The sequence below is a fragment of the Malaya genurostris genome, chromosome 2, assembly GCF_030247185.1.
Source record: "Malaya genurostris strain Urasoe2022 chromosome 2, Malgen_1.1, whole genome shotgun sequence".
Taxonomy (NCBI): domain Eukaryota; kingdom Metazoa; phylum Arthropoda; class Insecta; order Diptera; family Culicidae; genus Malaya; species Malaya genurostris.
The window spans coordinates 192,808,853-192,824,629 of NC_080571.1; the positions used below are offsets into that span (position 1 = coordinate 192,808,853).

The 15,777-nt window shown below is 34.4% G+C and overlaps 1 protein-coding gene across 1 annotated transcript in view; it reads right to left on the bottom strand.

Annotated features, from left to right (window-relative positions):
• Positions 1–759: 759 nt before the first annotated feature.
• Positions 760–15,777, bottom strand: part of LOC131432974 (gamma-aminobutyric acid type B receptor subunit 1) — a 247,899-nt gene continuing 232,881 nt past the window's right edge. Inside the window, exon 16 of the mRNA XM_058599660.1 lies at positions 760–5,199. Coding sequence (XP_058455643.1) covers positions 5,177–5,199 — 23 coding nt within the window. The 3' untranslated portion in view covers positions 760–5,176. The remainder of the gene's footprint in view (positions 5,200–15,777) is intronic.

A 15,777-nucleotide genomic window follows, 5' to 3' on the forward strand; every position in this document is an offset into this window, starting at 1 on the left:
TTTGATTCCTTTGCCACAATTCATATCTTAAATCGTAATATAAAACCATTTCGTTTGATTTACCGCAATGAAACTTCTTCCGAGAAGCGCATGGATGTTTAGTTAAAAATATGAATTTGAATGAATAATTTGAACGAAACATATTGAATCGTTTCGTGTCGCCATTTCTATTTTGTAAATCAAATAGACTGATTTTGGTAGGAAGCATTTGATCTTCTTTGGGAATATAGATTTTAATCAGACAAAAAACTCAACCAAATGAAAAAAAATGGGGTGGAACTGTAGAACGCGGTTCACTGTTGTTGAAACTACCTGTAAGATAATATAATTGTTCTTCTTTGTAGCATAAAGCGATCATTTCGACAAAGTCTCTGTTCATTGCGTAAGTTTGTATAGGCTCTTCAAAAAGTGTGTTCACAAATGTGTATAGGGTAATGGCTTCAGTAGTCATCTCATATGCGAAAACCATTAGTATGAAATCTGCTGTCTCTGTTCGATAAATTGACCTTAAGGGTGAGATCAAAAGAGGAGCATTGCTAAGTACCGGAACGAAGATTTTATCACAATTCGTTGATTGGTAGACGAGTAATTGCAAAATATTATGGCGACTCTAATAATGAGATGGCTATTGGTACAAAAGTCCTAGTACAATGTTACGAATTTTCCAACAGAGCGGAAACCCTTTTTATGTAGATTCTGAACAGATGCAAATAAATATTGCACATTAGTAATAAGTAAATGAGTCGTTTTTCCAAATATATTTATTTTCCTACAAAATTGAAAAACTGATATTTCATTTACACAACAAATTAAAAATCCTTATTGTATTAGTTCTCAACAATCGTTCAATATTTAGCTTCTGCGTCATTTGAATATAAATAACATAGTAGTCTAGCTTCGATATTCCTTACGGGTTTAAATAAAACTAATGCATAATTCATGATAATTTCAGTATCTAATCTGGTAAACTATTGAAATTTATAAAACTTAACATACTCTGTGTTCAATTATTACACATTCGTACTCGTGCAAATTTATGTGTACTTGCCAAAACTATGAATATTTTCCATTATCTAAAATATTTTTCACCTTGGCTGGGACTAAATATCCAATGTAAACATTTTCTGCAGATTAAGAAGATTTTGACATTCATGATACAACTTTCTGAGTTAACTCAAAGTTTGAATATTGTAAACATTTTGTTATTAAAATGGTGTTGCCATCTAGAGATTTTTACAAACAAGTATTAGACTGTATCAAATAAGAGTTTTGATTATTCGATGAATATACAGAAGTTGCCGTGCTTCATCGATTGATGAAAATGGCAAAAGTTTTATAAAAGGTATATACACATTTCTGTTTTCAACAATTTTGTCTGGTTGGCAGTGTCTAATCAATAGAATCTCCTAGCATGTTTCATGGCGATTTTCATGGAGCATAACAAATGTTTCAAATAATTTTGGAATGTACAAACGCAAATGATAACACTTACAATCAAAGAAATAAAAACAAACAAGGAGAAATTAATGTAATTAAGTAGAAGCTTAATATTTGCGGAAATTTTCCCGGTTAGCATTACTATTGTGCTGTATATCATGAAACAGCGAAATCCGACATAAATGAACTAAAAAAAACTATTCCCAACCTGCAGTCCGTGGATCTCTGGGGGTTCGCGAATCATTGTCATGAACAATTTTTGTCAGTCAGCAATTGTTTCTAATAGTACGTGTTGCAGCGTTGCCTGAAATTTAATATAATAATAGTTTTCGTCAACACAATAATCATGCCACCGTTGCCTCAAACTTGTGTTTCCTTTTTCGTTGATACTGTGCAATTTTCGAAACTGAGTGTGAATTAATTTCCTGCGAACAAAATGCTGCTCTATAGACTCTTTGATGTACATAGAGAATATTTTAAATTGATTCGGCTTCTGGCTGTTACTGATTGACGACAGTTTGTGTACTATTCGGTTCTGATTCCATCGTATACGTAATCCTAATAAATTGAAAATTAAGATTCCTTTCATGGTTCGAAACATAACTGGATCGCCATGTTGCGCAAAACGTATAGAAACAGCATGTCGCTATTTCATTTGTTAAGTAACATATACATATTTTTGAATCATAATCATTGCACTGCTTGTACATATTTATCTTTTCCCTTTTCGCGACTAAGTCTAATAGTCAATGTTTCTTTTTGCGACCTTCAGCTAACAAGAGACTACCATGCGTCGGTCAATCCTAATCGGACAGACAGATAACATCAATAATTGAACATCCCTTTAGCGTCCAATTGAGACAACATTCAGATATCATCTGTCAATATATACATTGCCACGGATATTTTAAGTTCAATACAGGCCCTTCGGCCAATAAAGACAGGGAAGCATCCCCACTTTTGACAGCTTTATCTGAAAGGTCTTATCTTATTTCCTTAGTCGCATTATTCTATATCGGGAAATGAGAGACGGACTCCTTAGATAAGGTGATATATCTAGCAGACTAATCTGATTCAATGAATTTTTCAAACTTTCGAAAGTTGGCCAATTTCGTGGAGAAAAGACAAACTGGACGACTTTCAGCGCGCATCTCCGACGTATTGGGATCGCGGAGATCGGTCTATGCACCTATGGCGACGGTTATCGGGTCATAGAGCATGTAGTGTATCGTGACGCGGTATGTGTTAAAGGACTCCTTAAGCTACCTGAGGTAGTCCACCTGATGTTCCGGTTCGAGATGTGTTGGTAAGTCAGGATATTTTATATATGTTTCTCATGTAGGGGAAAGAGGGGCAAAGTGGAGTTTTCTTGATATCTCTTCTGGTTTCTGGATGAAACACCATCGAACTTTATTATGCGTTCTCGTCAATTTTTTTGTAGAAGTATTTTAATTATGACACAAGTATTATGATTCGGTGCGCCGTTATAATCGTTCGAAATTTCCCCGCAGCATGTCCATAACATGGAACATTTCTTTTCGATCGTTTTGAATAATTACTTAACGTAACGAATATGTAAGATAAAAATTGTTTTCAGTCGGGTTATTGGTTACCAAAGACAATGCAAATTTTTATACGCAATAAATATCCCATTTCAAAGTATTCCCAGAGATCGTGAATTCGTATAATCCTTCAATTTGCGCTACATTTCCAGGCATAATAGAGTAACCGAACATATGACTTAAAACGAATCGATGAGTTAAATAGTGATCTGATTTCGTTCTGAACGTTTGATACACATACATACTAGATTTCTAAGCAACATCAGTAAACCAAAAGTCATCGTCATTTACACTGGATTGAAGCATTGTTTTTAATTATCTAATCGTCATACCATTTTTTGTTGAATATAATACAATAACACTTGTTCTAAAATCAAAACGCTTTAAGTCCAAAAACTGCATGAAACTGCAAGGCGTAATATGGTTGAATGGAAAAATTGAAATATGTGACAATTGAACACATCGGGCCATTTAGCCCGATGTGTTTGATAAATTTGCATCGTCTGATCTTCACTTTATTTCAAATAGTCGTCATAACCTTAGTTTGATTTTTATTGAAATAAAAAACAAAACCAAAAGACGAATTAGAAGAAAATAAGACTTTCTTCCAACCGAGAAGCCGTGCTGTCAATTGAACTACTTTTGATACCTTTTCTGAAACACGTCAGATTCAATGGCATCAAATTATAACTTAATTTTTAATGATTGGGCACTGTACCAACTGATTTATGTAAATTGCATGACCTCTTTTATCTCAAGATGTTTGTACATCATTTCATGATATATTGTTTACAGATTTTCATTTCATAGTGTGGTATATAGAATAATGTTATAGGAAAATTTTTCAGTTGCTCGTGTTCTGCATTTTTGGAGTTTATTGACTCAGATATAAATGATTTAGTAAACAAGTTTTTCTTTTGTACTAATGTCGAGGAGTTCGTTTCGGGAACGTAGTTAACCATTGATGAATTACATTTTCGAAACGACATTGACCTTCTAGCTTAAAATGAAATAGACCTCGCTTGATCTTTTCCATTTCATATCAAGCTGCTGAAATTGAGCGAATCCAATCATGTTCATTGTGTTGCAACCCTTCCTGGATAATGAATTTTTTAAACGATGTAGAACAACCGTAAGGTCTCATTTAATTATGCGATAACCTCTTCTATGCAAAGCCAGCATTTCACTGACCGTTGTTTTAACATCGACTGCGGATAAAATTCAAATTAGATTGCATGGACTAATTACGGTAGTTGTTATAAAGCGTTATAACCATAGATAATCCCAGCCATGGCAATTCATTCCCAGTACCTTTTTGGCTTTTTAGATTTAGCTGGCACTTTCTAAACAGATCTAATCGCTAATGTTCCTACGTTTGCTGTTTACCGACGACGGAGAGCGAGATACGCTTGAGCGGGAGCATAAATGGCCGGTGTTTATGATCAAAACCGACAGATAAAACTACTGGCAAAGCCAACTTACGAACGGGTCTAATGGAATTCGCTTTTACACTTGCTGATTGTTTTGAATCGTTTCCATTTGTTACTTTTATTATCTATCTTATATACATTGTCTATCGATTTAATTTGATAAATTCCTTGGTAATAGTTATCTAACCATTTGTTATTAATATTATGTCTAAATATCATTCTAGCTAGTTTGAACTATTTCTAAATTTCTTCTATAAATCTTCACAAGCCAGTAGTATATTTTTGTAGCTTTCATTCTCCATTGCTTACAAGTACAAAACGAGCTCGATGCTACACTACAAACGTTTCATTATTAAAGAACAAAACTGCTAAAATTATTTGTTTTCACTTGCCATCAAGCCTCAAGTGTGTTTTCTGTTAAAACCACTATTTACAAAAGATCGTCTAAAGATTTTTAGAATCGAATGCATTATTTATTTACGATTTTCGTATCTCGACCATTTTCAAATATGTACGCTAAAACACGTTTGTACAAAACTTCAACATTTCATAGAAAAAACAGGACGAGAATGATGTACAACAATCTGATGAATTAATTTTAATTTACACTGAAAGTTTTGTTTCAATCGTTGGGTGAATTAACGTCATCGCCAATGTACATATCATCGCGTTAATTTTCTTTTATAAAAAGTTATTTTCTCTTACTAGAACTAGTAACTATCACGTGGCTGGGAATTGACTAAGTTTTCATATTCGCTCATCTCGAAGGTCTGCAAAGAAATAAGAAATAAAATCGTTTATTGTACAGTGTAATATATAACTGTGGTATTGGGGGTAACTGGAAGGAGATAAAAAAAATATGTGTGCAAATGGAGAAACAATACAGGACAAAGCATTCTCCACTAGTATGTTTTTTTTGTTTATGTTAATTGATCTTGTTGTATCATGCTGTGTTCACTAAAATATCCAAATTGTTGGGTCAGAGTCAGATTTCCGCTTATTTAAGAGAGCCGACTGCTACCGATGAACGTTGTGCCCAAGTTATATTCTTTTTCAGTCCCTCCTTGATTTCAAACGATTAAAAATTTATTAACGATATCACGGACGAAATAGTTTTTTACAGTGAAAATCGCACCAGTGAAACCATTTAATATAGCACTTAAATTTGGTAAAAACTCTAAACATGTTTATAATTACCAGATGGATAGGTTTCTATAAAAGAATTCAGATCATCGAATATATTTCCATATTGATATTGTATGACGAAAAATAATCAATCCTAAAAAATGAAATGGTGGTTGTTTGGACATTTTAAGTTTTTACAAAATATTTACGTGGCAGGGCAACGTTTCAAAGGTTCATTTCTTCATCTTCAGGGCATAATTACTACAAATATATCTCGTCAAGTAGGGTATAGCAGTCTAAATAATTATCATATGATCAATAACTCAGTAGTAGCTTTTAAATGAGCTTAAGGTTGTGGAGCGGACAAATAAACTGTAACACACACATACAAACACAATTTCGTATCTTCGAATGGAGTCGAATTGTATGTCTTTAAAGAAAAGCAAAGAGGAAACGTTAATGGCGCTGACGGGCCACCGGCATTTCTTTAAATATTCCAAGTACAGGAGGTCGTTGTTTGATTTGTTTTACATTTAAAAAAAACAAATTCAGAATTTATTCAAACTTTGGATAAATTTTCTGCGGTCGAGTGTCATATACCAATCGATTTAGCTCGAGGAACTGAGCAAATATTTGTTTGTATATGTGTGTTTATATGTGTGTACAGAACAAGACGAAGATCTTAAAGATGGTTGAATCACATTTGACCTAACTTTACAAGAACAATTAACTTCACTTTTAACGGAGATATCGATATTTTTGCATAAGCTACTACGCATGATTAAGCGATGTTTGAAATAAAAAAATAAACATGGTTGCTGTTGTATGTTATTTTTTCTAAGTACTTTTTTTTTGTTTCAAATATAGTTCTACTCTTAAGGTCATTCGCCTCTTCAGGCAAAAAGAAAAACTGTGACCCTTCGTGCGGGGGTTGGGAATCGAAAAGTCAAGCAAATTCCTATCTTTTAAAACCTTTGACTAACTACCAACGTTTAATAGTTTGGCGATTTGTTATTATGTTTGCAAATCATCATCGCACAATAATCACCTTTGTACTTTTTGCTAATTTTCCATGTTCCATTATCGAACTCAATGTTTTTGATATGTCACAACCTTCAGTTAGTGCTGTTTGTTGAACTAAATTATATCAATCACAACAATACAGCACTAAACACATTTTTTCAAATTCACTCTGTAACGAACTACGCTTTGCGTATGTCTCGCGTAAAGATTCAAGCTATAATTTTAATTTGAAAGTGTCTCGACTAAGTATGATATAATTCGGTTCAGTTTGCTATAATTCAATAAAATTAGCTATAATTTGGCGACGAAAGGTTGATAGGAAAAATCGACTAATTAATGTCATGATAAATATATAACCGCCATGCCGTTTAAGTTATTGCGCGCAAGTTATGGGCGCTGCCATGTTTAAAATAAACAACCGCCAAAATTTGAATAATAGATCCGAGGCAAATTGGTCGTAAGTGGTATCGCACTCGGTCATTCGACAAGTGAAATTGCTGGTGAACAGTTGTGCGAAAACTTAAGTTTAAAAAGTAGTGCGCGTTTTTTATTCTCTTAGAGGTGAGGATTAATAGCGAGTGTAGTTAGAGGAAAAGGTTTTAAATTATTTTCATTTTGATTTTCATAGATTCGAACGAGGGTAAAATAAAAACCTCGGGCACGATTCTGTTCGTGCGTTTTTGAAATTATTGTACAAAGGTAAAATTTATATAGAGATTATTTGAATTAAATGAGTTCTAATTGCGTTCGTTTTGGACAGCAGCGCTCGATCAACGGGCGCTTTTGTACGGGTTTACGTTTTCCGGCTCGACAGCTGGAGGGAGCGTGTGTGCACAGGGGCCCGCCCTTAGGGGTAGTTAAACGGAGGTGAGTGGTACTTTGTCGAAGACGCGTGGTGACTCAAGGGAGCCATCCGTGAGTCCGAGAGTCGGCGCTGAGACGCCGTTTGTGTTTCGAGGCACAAGTTTCATTCCGTCCTACGGCGGCCTGTTGCGGAATCTTAGTACGCGGAGGACGCCTAGGGCACGTTGGCTTGTGCTGAGGGCATAGCTCTTGTTGACTTCAGCAAAAACCCAGCCGTACCACCCTCCGCACCTATAGAATCGGCCAAGCGCACACGCCGGCGTTCGTCGTCTCCTACAACGCAACAGTTTGGCGCCATTTCATTTGTGTTGGAACATCATAGGCGGCCATCTTGCTGGCGTGGAAATCGGCTCTATCTACAGCATCAGTTCTCCAAAACCTGCGCAGGTAAATCGTTTTCATGGCCATGTTAACAGACCGTATAAGTTGAATTATCAAAACCTTACAAACTATTGTCCAATACGAACGAAATGCAAGTGGAATACAGCGACTATTATTGAATTTCCGTTTTTTAATTCCTTTTCCGTTTAAGTAACCTTTTAGAGAAATTTCACTCTTTTCGTTACGCTTATTCCACCTCAGAAAACTGTTCGTTTATTCGGCGTTCGCTTTAAATCGACGGAGTGCAACCATTTTGTATATTGTCGGGATTGGCGATTTTAGTTCGTTTTGCGATAGGAGTAACCGCCAAAAGACTCCCTGAGTAAATCTCAAAAATAGTCGGGCAATAACGCGACTGGTAGCCTCTCGCTTCGCGAGAGTGGCGCAAAAGCTACCAGTTTTTCAAAAACTTAATTCTGGAGATTTTGGCGACGGTTACAACTCGAGCATGTCTGCTACTTGTTTAGAATACAGAAAAAATCGAGTATTTTTTTATAAATCCAGCCAACTCTTCAGCGATCGTTGCACTGCTCAGGTGACGACTAAACTAAGTAATGTTGACAATTTTCAGATTTTGCTTGAAGATTGATATGTTTGATCAATATTTATGTTGAATTGGAAGATGAAATATCAAATTCGAAGAAGTGAGAATGGGTGCAGTTTTCATTTCTGGGAAATTCTTAGTTTTAAAGGGTGGATTTAGAGAATTATTGAAAAATTATGATCATAAGTTATTTTATTCGTCTATTTGGTCATGTTTTATCAAATAAATCAAATCTGTATGTGAACTGATAAGTTCAAATTTCATCCGAGATACATTTTTTAATCATACGTTTGATGAAACACGTGAATAACCGTGAAATTTTTTACCCATATTTGTATGGTTTTACCTCCTGCATTCGTTTAAAATCAAGTAAATTGATAAAATTATCCAAAAAAAATTCTTAACACAAGAGATATGTCAAAAGAATTACCATCACGCTAGTTCGTGGTGTCCACGTTAACTGGATTCTTCAATAGGTACTATTTTAATGAAAATCATATCAAATTATAGTATGTGGATTTTGGAACTGTGTAAAATTCGAAAGATAACAAAGCGAATAAAAATATGCATAAATTCTGTAGGCAGCACCCAAATCGTTGAAGCAACTGTTTAATGTACCTTTTGTGTTTAGAATTAGACATTCACTCACCTGGTTAGCAATAAAACAAATTGGCTTGTACTCTACAAAACTATGTTTCCTTGGAATATTTTACACGTTTATCAAAACACAATGTTAATAAAAATAGGAATACATTTATTTGTGACTAAGGTAAGTATGCTTTGTACAATTTTCACAAAAGTCGGTAATCGAATCGTTGTTTTCCAATATTTTTGAACTACATTTTTGCTCGATAACATTTGTTTCGAATTGATGGCATATTGAGATTAGTAAGTGATAATAAGATAATAACATTCCTTCGGCATTTTAGAGCTAAGGCAGTGTGTCTTATTAAATTTATTGTTGAATAAAAAAAAATATATGCAGAAAGCAATTTCTGATATAAGCTTAGTCTAGTTATTAGTAAAATTAAAATAAAATTCAACAAATATCAAAGCGAAATACAGTTTTGATAGCATTTGAAAGAGCTCTGTTATAATAAAGCAGTAGAAAAAGAACTCCTTAATATTTATATATGTATCAATTGCTAATGAAAAGATGTGGAAAATACCAATAAATTTCAACAAATGCAGCTAAACGAAACTAAATAGTTAGTTCATAAAATATCTCTGCTCTATTACTAGCATGCATAACAATTTTATTAAATTCTGCTATTTATGATTCAAATTTGTATTTTGCTATTGCTTATTATAAGCTTGTCTGGTATGTATTTTAATTGTGTACTTAGTTTTCTGGTTTTCTTAATTTGTGTTCTTTGTCGTCTAAACTGTTTACCTAATTTTAATAACCATAGCAATCGAACTTTTCCATTGAATTAATTGATTACTGCATGTCTACTAAATTATTCTGATAGGAAGAGTTTTTAAACACGGAGATCTTATAGAAGTTTCTAGCCGCCTGATAGATGCAAAGAACCTATAATCATTACTACAACTATGGGATTTTGTCCTCAATGTGATGATATTTTTTGTTTTATGCATAAGTTTTGGATTGATTTTTTAAATTTTGATTAATTTCGTATTTGTGGAGATGTATGCTCAATAAAACCCCTTGGACTTGGCTCAACAAACTTGGTAGTGTTACATTAGATTGCGTAACTGGTCAACATTTCAAAGGTTTATTTTTCTATCTTTAGGGCAGAATGCTTACAATAATTTTTTCTATGCTACAACCAAGGTTGGCTTTTATCGTATCAAAGAACGCTCACCTGCAACTCTTCACACGATTGAATCAGTGCGATCAAAGAGAGACGGATATCATCGCAACAACAAAAACCCGGCATGGCTCATTTAACATAGAATAGACACCAGTGCGAGAGCGAATTTCTCTCGATGACATTTCTGAGAATCAATGGTTAGCACGCTGCTGTGGGGATCCTCTCTGAAGCAACAAATGGTCGTTTATTCTCGTTTCGTGATCCGATTCTATACAGGCAATTGATAATTGCGGTAGAATCATTTTACTATTGCCGCTTATTCTAACTATGTGCATATAACCTTTGCATAAGTTGTGTCTATGAAAATGTCTGTGAATGCTCCACACAAGGGTTTTGAAATATTGCAACCTAGTATGAGAATCAACAAGTTGAATCAACGATTCGATTTTCTGCGATAATTGTCAACTTGCGATTCTCTCTTTGGAAATTCCACACAGCAACGATCATTATCAGACTGTAATTTTTTTAAGGGCCGTGAAATACTCAGAGTATGAAATGGAGCGAAGAAATGTAGAAAAATTATCTCGCGGTTCATGCATTGAGAGACTCGAGTTCTTGTAGCATCTTCTACCGGATTGAAAATGTTGTATACAATATAGATAGCAATATAGCAGCTTCTGTCAAATTTTCGGCAATCACCATCACTGGCTGCAACTCTTATGATAGCTAATACGGAATCGGCCATACTCATACAAACACTTCCCAAGCTCATCGACTCAGATTGAACATAAAATATTCAATCTTCTCGATTCAATTCTGTACATCTCCAATATTGAATGCAAATATTGCAGTTTATTAGGAGTAAAATGTAAAATGTCTACAACTATTTAAATGGCCTTAGTAATATTAGAACAGGATTTGATAGGAATGATTTTCAATTTTTTTTGTTCCAATTATTGATATATGATTTAGATATTGGCTGCAGTTCTGTACGATCAACTTAGCATTTTGATTCATAGTAGAGGATTTACCAATGCCTTTTCATCGATATTAATATCATCATAATCAATAACACAAAAAAAATTGATGCCTCCAAATGTATTCTTGCCTATTTTTAGCCCAAACTTGTCGTTGCTTGAACAGATTACATACTTGTCCATCATCGAAAAGAGATGCGAATGTCATTTTGGTGCAAGTGTAATGACGTAAAATCAGTTAATTCGATAACCTTTCGTTGTACATATCATCTTGTTTTTCATTTCGAATTGTAATAAGTATCACTCAGAGTTTAGTTGAACTTTGAGTCTGCGTAATGATATATGCTGCAATTCAAATCGTCCTCGCAGCTCAGCATAAACGGCTAATGTACCTATTAGACGAAGACGATACGTAAATAATGAAATTAGTTACAATAAAAGGCTACGTTCGAGCCTCGATTTGAAAGGATTCATAGTGTCAATAGGATCGTAGCACCAGTCTTGCAACGGTTCTGTACGCTATACTGCGAAGACTGTTGAAACAGGAGGTCAAATTCCTGAGAAGGAATGTATTACCAAGGCTCTACATTGAAAGACAAAATAAAGTGTTCACCTTATCATTCTTTGAAATTCTCTCATTTATTTGATTCAAACGAAAGTAATCACACTGTAGCCATCTTATATATCTATTTTTGTGTTCTTCAAAAGATTAACTAATTAGCTTGCCTGGAAAAAGTTCTAAAAAGTAATGAAAAGTCTATTTGTATAGAAAATGACACTGTGATATAAAAGTGCTCATTTAAACTTATCTCGAGAAAAAATTATTTGAGTAAAAAGAAAGTATTTCAATAATCAATGTGTCATCCTTTGGCCATCAAGACATGTGAATCTCGCTCTTACTAGGCATGATCTACGAATTCGAAATTTAATTTTTATGGTAACATTAGTTTTGTCGAGACCTACCTGGTCTTCTTTGCAGTATGCTTCGAATCATTGTCCTATTAAGATACGACCTTCTCTTTAAGACCCGCGAATAAAATTAGAAACTTAGTTTGAGTATAAACTAACATAACCTCTTCAATTTTCAAACAGTTATGTCAAATTAATAAGAATTTTTCCTTATTTTGCATCGTCGTACTAAATGACTATTTTTGGGACCGGGAACTGGGAAACAGTATAACTAAAGTTCATATCCGTACTGTATTTTACAGTATTGTAGCTGTAGGGGTGACCGGGGCAGGTTGGCGAGTGGCTTTTATGAAAAGACTATTATGCGCAAAGGCGACATCTATTGTGATTTTGGTGGAGTATTAGGCCTCTCATGTGATTTCAGGTGTTTTTGTGTCGTCGTTTGTTCAGGAACCCGTTTATTCTTTTTTCGGCACTTTTGAGTAAATTTAGGTTTTTCAAAAATGTGCTCAAAAGATATATCTTTAAGACAGCGTAAACCGTTTATAAAAAAGTCTAACCAGAATGAGTACGGCTATTCTGAAACGAAAACTCGGCCAACTAGCCCCGGTCTCCCCTACTGTATTATTGATTCAAATACTTTCGTCGAATGGGCCATTTTGCCGGATAACATTTCGTCGAATGATATTCCGCCGAACACTATTTCGCCGAAAGCCATATCGTCGAATCCTTCAATTGTATTAATATTTTAATTGGAATTGATTTAAAATAAAGACGAATAAAATATGATAGAGTTAACGCCCGTTTTGTTGCCTACGAATAGAAATCTGAAATATCTCATATTTTAAATAACGAATAAATTATTTGCCTGCGTTCAATCCAGAAAGACTACTAAAGATTGATTCATGATCCTTAGAACGGAGTTATGAAGTAAAGTTGATCATTTTATTAGCTACTAAGCATCAAAGCATTTTCTTTATCTACCAGGCAAATGTTTGTGTGTTAGTGAGCTGTCTGAGCTAACTACAACTTGTTCGGACCTAACTAGAGCAAAGAAACCTAGCTTTTAGTAGACCGAGCAAACCAGGTGGTGACAGGTTCGATGTGAGAGGCCAAGGCTGGCGTTGGCGGTCGGCGGCCAACGCAAGTGGCATCTCGGCTTCGGTTATGTGGCTGCGCCACATCTATTATCCCGGAGATATAATAACAAAATAAAAATGTGATGTATTCGAAATTACCCCTTCGGTGAAATGACCTTTTCGGTGAAACGACTTTCGGCGAAATGACCAGCTCCCGTATTTTTCATATCAACAAATTAATACTGAATTTTAAATCTTTAACGCATCGAATTTCGATTTGTCGCAACATAAAACGTCAGAAAGAACGGTGACAAAACATAAATTCGTGCATTTTAAAGTTTAAATTGAACTAAAAATTATCTTAAAAATAGAAATGAAAAGAAAAACTATTGAGATCATGAAAATAAGTCATCTGATAATTATTTATTTTTGTCATTTATTATTTATTGTTAGATAAAAGCCGTACTGCAAAATATATTGTTTTTTTCAAGATCGATTTTTTTATTTTATGCAAAATGTACTGTTTTTCGTAAAAAGATATACGAGTGTATAACCGAAGTCGGCTCGTTAAGTAAGTAACCAATATAGCCTACAAATTAAAACAGTTTTTAGCCAAATCTTGAGAAATTCTACTCTCTTTCGCATCGTCGCTCTGAATGACGGTGTGTAATTTTAAACACACTTTACTCTGTAATTCCGGAACGGAAAGTCGGATTTGGATGAAATTAATTAGCAACCTATGGGACTATAAGACCTTTTATTTGAGCCTAAGTTTGTGAAAATTGGTCAAGCCGTGTCAAGAGTGACACATGAATACATACAGATATTGCTCAGCTCGATGAACTGTGTCGAATGGACACTTGGTCCTCTTGGCCAATTTTTACTAGTCAAACTTTCAAGTCATTGAATAACCTTCCTATATAAGAAAGGCACTATTATAGAATAGAATCGTTATCTTGATTCTGTGATAATACTAACAAGTGGGTACAAATATTATAAAAGAGAATATCAAGGATGATGAACACTACAAATGATTCCATCTGCTAATGAAGGGTTATCTATATTAACTTTTCTTGCAATTATTTTAGCTTGATTGTTTGTGTTTTTAAACTTTTCTTCTGATAGGATGAAAAGATGGTGGCTTTAGTGATAATGTTAGATAGAAAGTTTGTCCCTTACATTACAATAAACGCTACCTCTAAACAAAAAAGTAGGTGTCATATTCAGATTCTGTTTAATGACTTTTTAATTTCGTTGCCCTGTAATTTTTTATCTTCTTCATATACAAATTTTCTCCTGTAAATTTTTGATTTAAATGCGTCAATCCTGATTCATTTGCAAAGGCGGTGACGTTTTCTTCTTCCGTACCAGGTTTTGCGTCATATTTTTGGTAGGACGGTTTGGAAGTTTTGGCACTCATCGCTATATAATTTCGGAACCGGAAGTCGGATCTCGATGAAATTTCACAGTATATTTTAAGACAATGAGAGCTTTAATTTGAACCAAAATTTGTGCAAATCGGTTTAACCGTTGCTGAGAAATAGAAGTGAATTCCGTTTTTGGATATTTACTTTACTATTGTCGGTGCTTTCGGAAGTACCAATATTTACCAATTAACAAGATCTGCCAGCTAAATGAATTACAAATTTTCACCTCGATTTGCCATTACTTGATAAAAAATATTCATGAAAATGAATTTTTTCACTTATCGTGCTGTAATATCGGAACCGGTAGTCGGATTCGGACTGGGATTTTTTTTTCAATTTCAAATCTTTTTAATTGCATTTTATTTGTGAAAATCGGTTTAGAAATTTTCGAGTATATTTAATGCGCATTTTCTCATAGATTTGTACATATTACCTTGTAATTCCGGAACCGGAAGTGAGATAAAGAAGAAAATCGATAGCTATGGGACCATAAGACCTTTCTTTTAAATCTAAGTTTGTGAAAATCGGTTCCATGTTTTGGTGCATATCACCCTGTAATTCCGGAACCGGAAGTCGGATCGGGACAAAATACAATAGCAATAGGGACCATAAAACCTTTCATTTGAATCTAAGTTTGTGAAAATCGGTTCAGCCATCGCTGAGAAAATTGAGTTACGTTATTTGTCACATACACATAGACATACACACCCATACATTTTGTGATCTCGACGAACGGAATATTACACTCGGCCCTCTGGGCCTCGGTTGTAAAGTCTGTTTGCACAGTGATTGCATGGACTTTTTATATGAGAAAAGCAAATGCCTACCGGCTAAATAAACGTTAATGAGTAACTCATTTCATTAAGAAATTGATTGATAATGTGTTAGGTCGAACTGCGATATTGTTCATAAAATCTGTTGATGTTTGTCTCATTATTTTGTTTTATTCGAATGAAATGAAAAAAAATGCAAAAAAAAACATTGTCTTCCATAAAAATCAAGGTAATTCATTACTCTCTTGAAGAAACGCTTTGCGTTTAAGAGGTCGTAATAAACTAACTAACTAATTCATAGCTTTGATGGCAATACATTGATGTGCTATATTCTGCACCTGAGGAAAAATCTCCCGAGACGAAAATCTTTGTTTTTCGCGTTTTTGAGTGATGGTTCATCATATCCATGTAACTTTTACTCTGCATGATGGGCTCAATCAGCGAGAAAATGAAAACTTTGGGTTGGTCTGA